Raw genomic sequence first — 14,944 nt, forward strand, 5'->3', positions numbered from 1 at the left:
CTTTGGCCAGAGTATCTTTGACATTACTCTAAAGTAAAACTTGAACGAGGATGTAGGGATGATGCTACAGTCACCTACTGGAAATCTTCATCATCCTTATTAGGTAGCATCCTAGTCAATCGTTACTGCCCTCCCTCCAATCCCTAGAGGTCCTGGCCTCTGAGTGTTTCCTGGTTTTTGTTCCTGGGGTGAGCGGAGTTCACCTCATAAGTAATGACTGTGATGAGGACGCTCAACAGCCGCAGGACAATGAATACCGGTGAGTAACCAGAGCATTCCTTCAGCTGTCCAGACAGTTCCACTCTACTATTACTGGCTACTGGACTGATCCTTAAATACCTCTAAAGAATCTAGGATGAGGTATGACTCTAAAAAGTTAAAGAATTATTGCCCTGCATTTCGTTCCAATCACGCAATCTCAGTCTCTGGACCTCACAGTGATCCCTTTTGTTACGAGACCTGGGTGAAATAGTACACCAAAAAGTTTCAAAGTATTTAAGCTGTGAGATAAAGGTTATTGAACAGTAGCCTAGCGATAAAGTGCCGTTTCCTGTCACCCGACAATCATTATAACCAAAATCTCGGATGACAATGAAAGTAGTGCGGGCTTTAATTTCCTTTGAAAACACCGAAAAATTGTAATTTGCAAAAATGAGATTAAATTCGACCTTACCTAGCTGGTGCGGAGTCTGGCCCGCTCTGTGATTACTGAGTGTCTTGGCTGCTTGTACCCTCCCGCCACATACAGCACGACCCCAATAATAGTGACTACGTTAGTGACATCACAGAGGTGCAGCATCAGGGCCATGATTTGTGAAGGGAAAGTTAGTCTCGGGACAGACCGCGGTCTGGGATGAGCAGAGCTACTGTCATTAAGGAGGAAGGAATAGTATTGAGTAGGGGGTTCTGAGGATGACGTATGTTTTATGACATGCGACCTCATCCATGGCACATTTACCCCAACACTGTAGGTCGCTTTGAGCATGCAATGAGACCAAAGTGGCCTATAGTTGTCGCTTTCACGGCTCACTCCCAGTTCTTAACTCTCCCTATAGTTTATAAAATCCCACTTACTCTTAACCCTCCCTATAGTTTACAAAATCCCACTTACTCTTTCTTGCGCGTTAGATGCATCATTTTGTTACTTTACTTAACCACACGGTGCCGATGACTTTAGAATCACGTGTCCTATTCTCTTCGTATTTCAAATATTACTGTTTACAGTTACTTGCGGATTTTCGAAAACAAAAACCTATCACCCTGAATTCCCTACCCGATTACATCAGTAAATTATCTAAACAAGCCTCAGCAAGTCAGTCCCGCTCCACACTGGCTTCCTCAAATGTACACACTCAGTCGATTATCTGCTAATTTAGTCAAGTATGTTTTTAAATTATCTTAAAATGTGATTTCAATTGCACCATTTTGAATGCAGTGTTTGGTCCGAATAGAAAAGCGAAGGAGAAGAGGGCTGCGTTCGCACACTGCCAGAGTCGGGAAGCTGATGATGTTTCAGATGCTGCTTGATAAAACCTTGCAAAAGTAGGTGCGCATTAATGAGCCATTTATTCCTGAAAAACGTAGTTTCCTGCGATTCTAAAACTGCTGCTTGCCGGTGCATCGGAGCTCAGAACCAGATAATTTCTAGTGTAGGGTAAACCACTTCTGTCTTGCGCAACGCATTTTGTATACAGGTAGGTGTTAGTCTCTTCTCTCTTTCCATATCTCTGTCACTGTAGCGTGCCAGTTGAAGGCCGAACAAACATGGCCGTAGTTAGCTTTCCACCTTACGAGCACGCATGCGCATATTCTGTGTGTTCATACGACAGACCGTTAACACGCCTTCGTAGTACATCCTTCCTTCTGCGCTTGCGTAGCTGAAGCCCGCACAAATTTTGAAAATGGTAGACAGGAAGAAAAGAGGGCGAGGTGGAAACTCGGATTCTCATACAGGTACGGGGCCGGGAATGGGAAAGAACCACTAAGATTAAGGGGAGGGTTTCGCAGATACCGGTGCGAAAGCTGGGGATGTTCTGTGCAGAGACCTTCGAGTGTGGGCACCACGGGACCAAGAGACAAGTACACGGTGAGAGTTGAATACAAGTACATTGGGATACTCAGGACTTGACAGCTTCTCCGGAAGAACAGAAGACTGTCTCCATGGTCATACTTTGATAGGAAGAAGCTGCAGGACTAGAGGTTGGGATGGAGAAGATGAATGCACGGGGCTGGCTAGCACAGAGAAACCGGACTCCAAAAGACTGGGAAGCGCTTCATTGCTTAAGGAATGTTAACAAGCGCTGCATGAGTACAGCCTTTTCTAGAACAGTTATCCGGGGGCCCTATAGACGATGGGGAGCGTACGTACATTGCAGTTTTTTTTAACTGTGTGTCATGTTTGCTGGCAGTGTTCTCACAAGTGACTGTCTCTGACGAGCACAAAAGCTGGTGTAATGCCGCCAGTGCCCCCCCCCCCCTATTGAGGTACCTTTTTAACATAAAGAATCGTACATATGACATGTTTTGTAATCAGGGTATTATTAGATAAGCTGTCCATTAACTCAGCAATCTTGTACACAAGTTATTTCCTGGACCTATGTCAGATCGAAACATCACCAACCTATAATATTAACAAAAATCACATAAGCAGTTTTTTTTAATCGTGATGAAGTCAGAGATCTGTAGTGTTGTGTTTACAGTTAAAACATCCACAAGGAGATGATGGACGGAGTGCTGAAACTTTTCAGACGCCACCCATAGTCACAGATCTAGGTTGAATCCATCGTCATTCTTTAGCTCACTTCGCCACCCCAGTTCAGACACAGTTATATACAAATCATTCTTCACCCTGTGCCTCATGGGAACAGACGAGCCTGAACTGTCAAGCCATGTCTTCCTGGGACCAGAAACAAGCATCCTGGGGTGGTTTCAGGGTAACAACCCCTTCACCAGCCAGGCTAGCTTGAATCCAGTGGCAAAGTGAGCAAGTGACCCATGTCTGGACATACCCATGTCTGGACATACCCTGTCAACTTGGGGCGAACAAAGCAAACCCACGGAGATAATGGATGGAGCGCTGAAACTTTCCAGACACAGATCTGGGTTGAAACCATCATCATTCTTTAGCTCACTTTGCCACCCCAGTTCAGACACAGCTATATGCAAATCAGTCTTAACACTGTGCCTCATCTACATTGCAAATTACAAGATTATTTAAAATTGATTTATAACTCTACTGAAATCAAAACAAACACTTTATATAGTAATACATTTGTAAAAAGATATTTTTAAATTCTCTTTTGTAGTGCAAAAGATATAAACACATACAGACGCCTAAATAGTCTTCTAAAATATTGATAAAAAGTTCCTAAAAAATGTAAACGCCGTAAAACAGACTTGCTCACTCGGAGGGTTCTTGAGAAGTTGAATTCATTCATTGTGTTTAAAAAAATCGTGGGGGTAAGAGCGCGGCGCAATTGGAGTTATTTATAAAATTGCGTCTTATGCTACTGAAATTCTACCTGTAACTGGTGGAAGAACTTGAGTAGTGCCCTGCATAACATGTCCCAGTGTGGATATGCCCACTAGGTCCCATTTGCGGAATCCTGTTAGAGGCGCCACCTAGCGTAGATGGGTGCTGTGCCACAGGGGAGTCGCTTGGGTCAGGTGGCCACACCAACCCATCTGCCCAACCATGTACCTCCAGAGTCGAACCACTGTTCTGCTGGCAGGAGGTAGGAAGTCTAGGCTGTGTGTGCTATATAATAGTCGAAGGAGAGGGACACCCTCCATCGCCGCATGCTCCAATGCAAACGCCGGGTCCGTTGGTGAGCTATACACCCATTCATTTATGATTAATAAATGGGACGCTGCGTAATAGAAATATACATCCGCCACTGTGATGCCACAGCAATATGTTGATTGGGCGCAAGTCTGTAGTGCCACCCGAACCACCCCACCATTCCATATGAATTTATTATGGATGACGTTTATTTTGTGCAAACCAGGATCGTGGTATGTGATATGGAAAGTTCTGCAGCCGGTATAGTACTTTAGGTAAAGAGACCATTTTAAAAATTGCTGAGTAATTATGTATTTGAATATTAAGATTGTTGATTATCTTCTAGAGTCCCTTAAAGCTGGACAGACCTGTAACAAGTGCAATAGATTTTGAGTTCCTACTTGGCAGAGATTACAGGTGGAGAGGCGTTTGAATAGTTAACCTATCACACTGTCAATAATTTAAGAGGAAGATTACAGATTTGATGAATCATTATTAATAATTTTACATTGTGAGCAGTGTGATAAGAGAGGTAGAGCTGGACATGGCGTAGTAAAGATATTTGGGCTTAAACATCTATATATTTTCAATTTACCACAGTGTTCTACATCCTAGGTGTAACTCAGGAGGTCAATTTGAAATTTGAGAAATAAGTGCAGATGCTAAGGGGACCACGATTTACGCAATTCAGTATTACAACTAAAACTATAGATTGGAAATTATACATTTATTGGGAAGGCCATTTGGTCCTCAGAGCACCTAATTAAGTCCACATTAAGGAGAGCCCCTTGATATGACTTCGGGATCTGTAGAAGCTTATAATCCCCTGCGATTCTTTTGTCAGTGTTTGAACATAGGTACTCGATAGTCCCAATTCTAATCTAAGTAGTTGTACAGACATTGCTGAGCTTAAGGTGCAGAATTTCTGTAGGATCTTCACTTCATATATATTAAAAATAAAAGAAAACTGTTTGAGATGGGCTTAAGGTGGGCAGACATTTTATTTTGTAAGTATCCAGTAAATTATTGCAGTGTTCTCTCCCCAAGGATCTATGAAGATATTGGAGAGTACCTGTATGAGGGAGGTCTTTATTCCCTATGCCAGAAAAGTGCACATTATTACTTGGACTACTAGGAAAGGTTCTGCCTAAAATGTATCTAGTTTTTCGCTATCTCTGTTTTTCCTGACCCAGGTGCCATTGTATATGTTTCCCCCTTTTTTCCCATCACAGTTTAAGATCTTTGATTTGGAAATATTAATCTTTTAAAATGCTTATTGGTGTAATTATTCAACTCCCTCAAATTTCTTTGAATGCCCTATGGTGTTTAATCAAACAGTATAACATCAGTGTACATGGGAGTATACATCAATTTAAATCCCAGTTTTGGTGGAAAAGTTTTGAAAGGCAAAAATTGTTGCAGAAAGTCCAAATAAAATTGATGTCAACAAATATTCTGTTTTAAGACATTATGGATGGCAGTAGATAAGGAGAGAGACCTTTATTGCCCCCCAGCAGTACTTTACATCATAGAGATGGGTGAAGTGAAATATTTATTCTCGTGGTGGCAGGTTGGTGTTCACCAGTCAAGAAACCACGAGTGGTTGGTTTGCTTCAGGAGTCCCTTCTAGAAGGGACTCGCGAGTGCATGGAATAAAAAATCTGACTCTGGGATCAGTGCAGGTTTATTAATCTGAGATGTTTGATAACAAACAGCCTAGGGATCATTAAAGCCATTATGGTGCTAGGAAACCCGTACTAGCCTTTTTCTAGACCATATACTCAGGATGGCTTTGCTGGGCACTTAAATATCTAAGAATGGCCTCAGAAATTTTAACGAACTGCAGATAGGTCTTCACATGAGGTGTAGGGCACCCTGCCTTAAGGGTGACTTACTTAGGCCTCATGCAGTGCTGGGCAGACATGGCACACAGGAACGTGTGCCATGTTGACTCTTCACTTTTAGCTGCACCACAGCATGCAGGCTCCAATGACAGTGGTGCATGATTGTGATGAGAGGTCTCTGAGGGTGGCATAATGTATGCTGCAGCCGTTAGCGGCCTTACCTTGGATACCATGTCCTTCGTACCATAGGTACCCCTTACAAGGAGTCCAGAATTGTGCCAATTGTGGAAACAATGGTGCACGGTAGGGAAAGAAAACAGGCCTTGGGAACCTGAGTGGAAGGGATCCAGGGCACACTCAGTCAAATTGCATCCAGTATCTGGCAAAAGTTAAGGGGAAACCATGCAGAAAGGGCACTTTCCTACAGATACATGATGCTAACTTGACTGTGTATGTGCTTGGACCCTCCTAACCAGGCTCTAGCGCCTGTGTTCTTTCCCAAAACAGTACCATTGTTCCCACAATTGGCACACCTCTTGGCCACTTGTAAGTCTCTTGTAAAAGTTACCAGTGGTACCAAGGGCCTTGTGACCAGAAAGGGCCCCTTAGGGCTGCAGCATGGATTGTGCCACCCTAAAGAGCCACACACTTGCACGCTGCCATTGGAGGCTATGTGTTGTGGTGTGATTAAACGAAGAGTCGACATGGCACACCTACCTGGGTGCCATGCCTTCCCACCACTGCCTGTGGAATAGGTAAGTCACCCCTCTGGCTGGCCTCACAGGGTGCACCCAATCTCAGGTGAGGGCATAGCTGCATGCGCAGTATGCCCCTATAGTGTCTGAGTCCATCCTTATACACTGTAAGTACAGTGAAGCTATTTTGAGTACATGGGCTGAGAATTTGTCAACATGAACTCCACAGCTCCATGATGGCCTTACTGAAGACTGAGAAGTTTGGTATCAAACGTCTCAGCATAATAAACCCATACTGATTCTAGTGTTGCATTTATTATAAAATACACTCAGAGGGCATCTTGGAGATGCCTCCTTAAAAACTACCGTCTTCTAGTGTATTGGCTGGGCTGACTGGTCCCTGCCAGCCAGCCACCACCAGAGAGGTTTCTCACCTCATGGGGTGAGAGTCGTTGTGCTCTCAAAGGTGAGAAACAAAGCTTGCTCTGGGTGGAGGTGCTTCTCACTTACCCTAGCAGGAACAGCAGCTTTAAAATCTCTCACCTTGTGATATGCTGATTTTGGCAGCTCCAAGTAGTGAAGATACCTGCCCCCCCCCCATCCTAGCCCATTTGCGGCAGCGGGAAAATTAGTAAGCAGAGTAGGGGTATACACCTTGGCCTGGCACAGCCCTAGGTTCGCCAGGAATTGAGTTGAATCCATCTCTTGAAAAAGCTCCTTCTTGATTTGGAGAATTAGGCCCAATAGGAATAAGGATGTGCCCCTCTCCCCAAAGGGAGGGGGCAACTAAAGGGTGTAGCCACCCTAGGGGTCAGTAGCCATTGGCTCCTGCCCCCAACCTCAGTAACACCCTTACATTTAGTATTTAAGGGCGTCCCTGTACTTTGTTCCTCAGATTCGCTGACCTATGAAGAAGGACCGAAGAGCCATGCAGCAGTGGAGAAGACAACTGACTTGGCCCCAGCCCTACCGGCCTACACAGCAGTGATCAAAAGAACTTGCAGAATAGCAGCAATGCATTGTACTTTTGAGGACAGACACGACAGTGGAGCGAGCTAATCACAAGAATCCCTTCTATCCCACCCCTCCCCGCTCAGCCCGATACTTGCGCCAGGGGCCCCATACCCTCCTCCACTTCTTCACACATCCTCTGGACTTATAAATCGTTTCCTCTGGCACCAATCCAGATCTCTTATCCATTGGTCCCACTGCGGAGGTGCCTGCACTCCCCACCCACTGGCTATATTTCGTTTCGCCACCCCCGCGGCTACTGCTAACCAAATCTCGTTGTGTCTGGTCCAATCCGTGGCGCCTTTGATCATTAATAGTAACCAACTCGGATCAAGCGGGACCGTCGATCCCACTACTGTCGCCATTGTTTGTGTTACTCTGGTCCAGAAGGGCACTATGTACGGACAGTCCCACAGAGTGTGGAAGAAGGTACCCTCCCCCTGACATCCCCTCGCACACAGAGGAGACAAGCTCCTTCCCCAAGAGAACAGGTGTGTTCGTGGGTAGTAAACCCGATGCAGGGTTTTTAATTGCACAAGGCGGAACCTAATCTGAATCGCAATTTCGCGGGGGCTTTGTAGGGCATCCTGCCCATCATAGACCTCCAGGTGTCCGATGTCACCCTCCCATCTTTCGCGCAGAGTCACCAGGGGGTCAGGCATATTGTTTATAAGCTTACGGTATATGACGGACGTGGGTCTCTCCGGGATCGGGTCAAGAAGGAGCCTGTCCTCCAAGGGGGAGTATTCTGGGAGCGAGGAGTCTGTGTGCATGTGTGACCGCAGGGCATGCGTAAGGCGTAGATAGTGAAAGTGCTGGGAGTCGTGCTGTTGGTATTCTTTTTTAAGGTAGGCAAAGGAGCGCTCCCCTTCCACCCATCGCCCAGGTAGTCGATCCCGATCAACCTCCAACCCCTAAAGCCTTTTAGGCTGGAGACCTCAGCTAGCTGGTCACCGAACCAGAGGGGCGTCCTGCCCGTTAGGGCGCCGGCCCATCCCAAGAATTTATTAGCCTCCCGCCAGCACTGCAGCACCACTCCTGTATGGGAGGGCACATCTGTAAAGTATTTTTTAATGCTTCTACAAACCTTTGCCAACTGTAATAGAAAATATCGCAGTTCTGAAAAGTTTACTTACCTGTACCGGAGTTCAACTTGGTTCCTCAAATAAAAGTAACTAAAGTAATATTTTTGCAACCATTCACCTGAAGTTAGTAATTTATTGTGTGTTCCTGCCTTGAATGAGTGTGTACAACAAATGCATTCACACTACCCACTGATAGTCCTAACTGCTCAGCTCAGATACCACTAAATTGAGAGGGATGTATTATCTTTGTCCTCTGTTATAACTTTGGGGACTCACTGGACTTTGTTCACACGATACCTCTTTTTGGTATAGTATATACGGAGCCAGCTTACTACACTATTGGAACGCACTTTATAATATGAAGATCCTACCTTTCGCCATGCCTAGTTGAGTAGCTCACGCAGTCTTATTTTAATTTTGTTTTGTGACATTTAATGTTGCTTTTTTTCCATTATAAATGTGGTACTGTAAGTACCAGAGTTCAATGTAAAATTATTTGATAATTTACTTTCAACTGATCTAGAACATCGGAAGCTCTCGGTTTTAGATAGTAACCACTTTATAGATATACTCATCATACATTTCTGAAAATATTGTGAAAAACAGACAGTTTCATTTTCATTACTTTATCCATTAAAGCAAGAAATGTGCTAAATAGCAAAAGACCACTGTTCATAGGACCTGCGAGTTCTGGGTGGGTAAGTTGAGAGACCTAAGACTGAATGGGTGGGTGATATATGTTGAACAGGACAGTGTATACATTTGTCAGATCCTGTGCAGGGGAGCACAGGCCAGATTGGAGTTTCTGGGCCACCACCATGGTGTTTGGGATTGTTTGCCTCTGGTGTTCGTCCTGCTGTGGCTCTGTAAACTGGGCCAAATACCACCCTTTCACACTTTTTATTCAGGGTAGCTAGTACAAGTAGTCAAATCCTTCTCCTGAAGCTAGTGTAGTGTGGCATAGATCAGAACTCGAATCAAATTGGATATATAAAGTGTGGCTAATCACCAGTAAGGGTATCCAAGGGCTTGCAGGTCTCAGCAGCTCAGTCGAACAGCAAGGTCTTTTAGGGTACTAAAGGAATTTTGGAAGTACGGTGTTGGTCTGGAGACACGTGGGGAGGCTGTTCCAGATTTTCGCTGCTTTGTGGAAGAAGGATTGCCCTTCGCATCTGCTTGGGTGGACGTGAGGAATGTGGGTAAGTGATAGGGAGGCGGAGCTTATTCTTCTCGACGTTTGGAGGAATTTTATGCTGTGGTTAATGCAATCGGGTCCTTGGTTGTCTAGAGGTTTGTGTGCGTGGGCCAGCAGCTTGAGTTTGCATCTCTTCTGCACAGAGAGCCAGCAGAGTTGCCTGAGGTTTGATGTGGGCCCGTCTGGCTGCAGCGTTCTGTATGGTCTGTAGTCTTTGTAGGAGGAATGCTGCATTTCCTATATAGAGGGCGTTGCCATAGTCCAGCCACCTGCTGATGAGAGCCTGTCACTGTGCGTCTCGTGTGCAAGGAAAGCCACTTGAAGATGTTATATAGCATTCGTAGAGTGAAGAAGCAGGCGGAGGAGACTGAGTTGATCTGTGATTTAATGGAAACTTTTTGTCAACGATGATTCCAAGATTTCTGGTGTTTTCAGAGGGAGTGGGTGCGGATCCTAGTTCTGAAGGCCACCAGGAATCGTTCCATGTGTTGCTGCTGTTGCCGAAGGTTAGAACTTCTGTCTTGTCTGTGTTCAGCTGCAGGCAGTTGTCTTTCATGCAGTCCGCAACACTTGTCCTATATCTGTGGAAGTTGATTTCGGTGGTGGTAGGCTTGTCGGTGATCAGAGAAGGAGTTTGGTGTCATCTGCATAGGAGATGATGTTGAGACTGTGATCTGACTATGTTGGCTAGTGGGGTCATATATGCATTGAAAAGCGTGGGGCCAAGGGATGTTTCTTGGGGGTCACCGCAGTTGATATCTTTTGGTTCGGATTTAAAAGGAGGTCTTTGGATTCTCTGGGTTCTTCCAATGAGGAAGGAGGTGAGCCATCGGAGTGTGTCCCCTTGGATGCCGATATGGCGGAGTCTCTTGATCGGTGTGTGGTGGGATACGGTGTAGAATGCTGCCGAGAGGTTGAAGATGATCATGGCTACTGTGTCTCCTTGGCCTAGAAGAGTTAGGATGTTGTCGGTGGCTGCGATCACGGCGGTCTCAGTGTAGCGATTCCTGAGTAAGCCTGATTGGGAAGCATGGAGTAGCTGGTTCTGCTCCAGCTAAGTCATGAGTTGCTTGTTAAGCATTTTTCCAGTACCTTTGCTGGGAATGGGAGCAGGGAGATCCACCAGTAGTTTTTGAGTACGCTGGGGTCTGCGGAGAGCTTTTTGAGTAGTGGGTTGACTTTGGCGTGTTTTAAAGCATCAGGGAATGTTGCTATGGTGATGGAAGTGTTGAGTACAGTAGTCAGTTCCTGGCCGATGCTTTGGTTTCCAAGATTGAAGATGTGGTGCGAGAAAGGGTATGTGGGGGCTCCCAAGTGGATGGATTTGTTTTACATTTTTTAAAAATTCTTTTTATAGGCATTTCAAGAAAAAAAGAGAACTCCGTAAACAACCAGCCAGTATAAAATCAGTACATAATTAAATCAAAAGCTGCACCATCAACACAGGACATATGTTATACCGCTTGTGCACGACCCACTTGTGGAGACGGAGATATGTAGGCAAACACCACATAGAAAATCCAGTCGGGAATAGAACATGTGATAGGCGGATCTACTCCCAGGATGACACCTCATATAGTATGCGCAGCAGGTGGACCATCAATAAAAAGGAATGCAATAACATTTCCCTACCCTATCTAACCCACCACCCCCATATCATTCGCTGTGTTCTCATCCGACCCCTGTCTCTCCCGGGCCCAATGAGGAATGGCTTCCAAATGTGTCTGGGCCTGGAGGTTGGAGGCATCAATTACCAGAAGGTGGTCAGTTGGGAGTGGCCATACGAAACATCCCAGATCCACTCCTTAACGGAAGGCACCCTCATTCTCCCCCAGTGCACAGCAACTTGACGTTTGGCAAAAAAGAGAAGCCGTACATGAAGTTTACGAACTTGAACTGATGTGTCTTTTACATAGTTCAACAGGTCTAGCAGAGGAGTGGAAGTCTCGGGCGCACCCGTGATCTGGTGTATCATTGTAAACACTGTGGACCAGAAAGGCGACAGATGTGGGCAATCCCATGCCAAGAAAGGAGGCTGGGATATAACCACAACGCCAGCAGCCCTAGTCTTCTCGCAACCCCATGCTCTCTCGACTGCGGAGAGGTGAGTGTCAAAGAACTCCCGAAGGAGGTCACCCACATAAGACTTCATTTTGGCAATATCCGTGGTCTCCGGTATACCCGTGATGCGCAGGTTGTTGTGGGGCGACCTAGCCTCCAAGTCCTCGTTTTTTGCGCTGATTACACCCAAAACTTTGTCCATCTGAAGGAGTTGTTACTTCGTGTCCACTTGGAACTCATGAAAATCGGAGACTCTATTTTCAAGCACATAAAGTCTGGTCTCATGGGTGCCCATTTGGGTTTTGACGGCATCTAGCTGGTAGTGAGCGCATCAAGCTTGGTGTTGATGTTTTGCAGGCTCGAGCGCATCTCAAGCATAAGAGTGCGTAGGTCTTCCCCCCCGATCCTTTGACTGCTGCTCCACAGGCTTCTCCGCACCGGCCTCCGGATCGGATTCCATAAGCCTTGTGGTCCTCCGCTGGTCGAAGGTCAGCTTCGGCTGCTTTGTGTCCTGCTTCCCCATAGCTCGCGCAAGTGTCGCCAACCTTGTCAGCAGAGACTACCGGCCGACGGCGGTGCCGACGGCGCCGACGGCACACTCACAGCCTCCTCACCTCTGCGCCTCGTCCTCTGGCTAATCGCAATCCCACGGGGGCTCACACACCACAGCAGCCCGCAGTGACAGTCAGGCAGCTCGCTCGCACCACAGTCAAACAATGGGGGGACCCACAGGGTCTGATAGACACTCCAGAAAGGCTCAGCACAGTATGGTATCAATCCGTAGAGGACACAGCAGCGCCAGTGTAATGGCCCTGAAGCTCTCTACTATTGCGGCCCGTATGTGCGCAGCAGTGCCACCATGCAGTCCATCACCAGGCCGTCAACCTCAAAATGGCCCACAGGAATAAAATGGTACGTTCAGTCCATCCGGCCTCAGTCCTCTCCCAAGTGTAAAGTTACTGAAGTTGGGGGTGACTCTCTCCACATGTGTGTAGACCGTGCTCAGAAGCTGCCCCAAAGCATACCTCCGACAAAGCCTCAAGGAGATCTCTCACATGACAGAATACAAAATGGTTTCTTAACGATCGGTCCAGGGCATCGTGGAGCAAGACTCTTGGGTGAATCAGTTACCAAGAGCTGCCGATTAAAGAGCCGCGCTCCACCTCCGCTCCGGCCGCCACGGGCTCAATTACGATGTCTGCCCGCCCGCCTGCTCAGTCACAGGTAGAGCGCGCGGCAGGGCACCCAACTCTGCTCCGGAGCCAAGCACCGGGACCGGAGACACGGCTATCGATCCCCCACAGCAGAAGCTTTCCGTGGGTGAGATTATAACAGGGCTTTAGCTCCCCAATTGTGGGGATAATTGCAGGATTATTTCCCGGCCGGCGGAGCTCACTCAGAGGGGCCATCTCGCAGCTTAGCAGGCCACGCCCCCCAATTGGATGGATTTCATGGTGGAGGTGTCTTGGGTGGAAGGAGGTTCCAGGTGGTCAGTCTGTGGTTGGTGTTGGTTGTGGTGGTGGTGTCTCTGTTGAAGAAGCACGTAGGCGCAGCTGTCTAGCCCAGCGCTCATTTTAGCTAAAAGGCAGATGCTGAGATTGGGCCAAACATTGAGACACCCAAGGCTGAGTTGCTGGGATGCGAGACACCATGAGCTATTTTGGACCATAGAAGTTGTCAACTGTGCTTGTACCCTACAACAGCATATACAAACCTACATATGTCTTTTTCAGGTTGTTCGTTTTGACGGTTTTCTCTTTTCAGGATCACTGTATTTATCATCCTAGGGGCAATTAGTTGTGGGGTGGGATGTTGGAACAGATTTGTGAAGAGCAGTGGACAATGCTAGTAGAGATTAGCAATGGCTTGTAGTTTAAATCAGCTGACATTATTCCCTGGGTCAACTTGAGGTAGCCCCTTATACGTGACCGAACATCTTGATCACCATTTTTTTTTTTTTTTTTTAACTTTACCACTATTTATGCTTTTTCAATATATCCCCTTTTTTCACCTAATAAGGTACTGGAAAATGGTTGCTATCTTAAGGAATTCTATTGGTAGTCGTTTCACTTAATTTAATTGCAAATGCAAGCCTACAATCTAGAGAGAAGTGAAAACTTAGTAAGTGATATCCTAGATATAGAGGATGGTGCCATACCAAGGGAAAGTCAAAGAAATAGATAAACATGAAGCAGGTAGGTACACTAGCATATAATGTGTTAATTTTAGAAATTTTACTCCATAATCAATTTCTAAAGATATACTAGAACGTAATAAGAGTGAACCAATAATTCAGACAAATAGGGTTGTGAGTATATTTAATGGTGCCCAGGTCTCCTCAATAAATCTGGTTGCAGTTGAATTTATGTACACAGGGCCTTGGAGTGAAACAACTACTCTTACCCACATGGACATAACCAAACATTTTAGGAAAGATACATTTTACACCTCTATTTAAGTCAGAAGAATTCCACAAAAGACCAAAAAAAATTCAGAATATTGAATATACTTCAAGTGACGACAGGGATTACTTCAGTGGATATTAAATTAGTGTAGTTTGTTGTGACCAAAGAGTGACATCTAAACAAGAGTAACATTTTAATGTAAGTACCTCTTATCAAAAGTGCTGTCACTTGCAAGACTAATTATTACAAATGGTCATAAAACAATTGGTTAATTCTACTCCCTATCAAACCTAAGCCCAATTTGATGGAGAACATGGTTACTTCTCCAGATAGATGGACAAAGTCAAAACGTAATTTATGCCTACAAAGTACAAGATCCGCGGATATTATACTCGCATGATTAGGGAAGATCACCCTTACTTCACAGATCAAGATGCAGATACCCATTCAAGGCACCTGGCAATGCAAGAAAATAATTTTTTTTTTAATAGGGAGCATGAATGGTGTACTGAGAGATGTCATTGGTGATGGAAATAGAAGAATTGATGCCACAAGTGATGGAAAAGAGAAAGAGGTGTAGGAGAAAGAAGGAAATGTAATGTTCTTAATACTCCACAAGATTAAGAATTTGGATAGATCAGACGGTTCCTAAATCGAAACTCAAAGAACTAACATTGCAAAAAGTGCTGTGTGGGTGGTAAACTTCCATGCTCCTTAACTTCTCGGAATGTTGCATGATTGGGATGCGAAAAGAGGAAGGATTGTTACAGATTTTATATCAGTTTGACATAATAAGCCTGCAGCAATTTTGGCATGGGGAAGAATGTGTGCTAGAAAACTTCTTTGCTTTAGAGAGAAAAGCAGTAA

At 45.6% G+C, this 14,944-nt stretch overlaps 2 protein-coding genes across 3 annotated transcripts in view; one reads left to right on the forward strand and one right to left on the reverse strand.

Annotated features, from left to right (window-relative positions):
• ITPRIPL1 (ITPRIP like 1) overlaps positions 1 to 14,944 on the reverse strand; it is a 130,407-nt gene that overhangs the window by 48,346 nt on the left and 67,117 nt on the right. The window lies entirely within an intron of this gene.
• Positions 1,803 to 14,944, forward strand: part of NCAPH (non-SMC condensin I complex subunit H) — a 414,052-nt gene continuing 400,910 nt past the window's right edge. The window contains exon 1 of one of the 2 annotated variants that reach the window (XM_085634348.1): positions 1,803 to 1,953. In XM_085634348.1, coding sequence (XP_085490474.1) covers positions 1,902 to 1,953 — 52 coding nt within the window. In that variant the 5' untranslated portion in view covers positions 1,803 to 1,901. Of the gene's footprint in view, positions 2,087 to 14,944 lie in introns of both variants that reach the window. The other variant, XM_085634347.1, reaches the window with a different exon arrangement.

The sequence above is a fragment of the Triturus cristatus genome, chromosome 11, assembly GCF_964204655.1.
Source record: "Triturus cristatus chromosome 11, aTriCri1.1, whole genome shotgun sequence".
Taxonomy (NCBI): domain Eukaryota; kingdom Metazoa; phylum Chordata; class Amphibia; order Caudata; family Salamandridae; genus Triturus; species Triturus cristatus.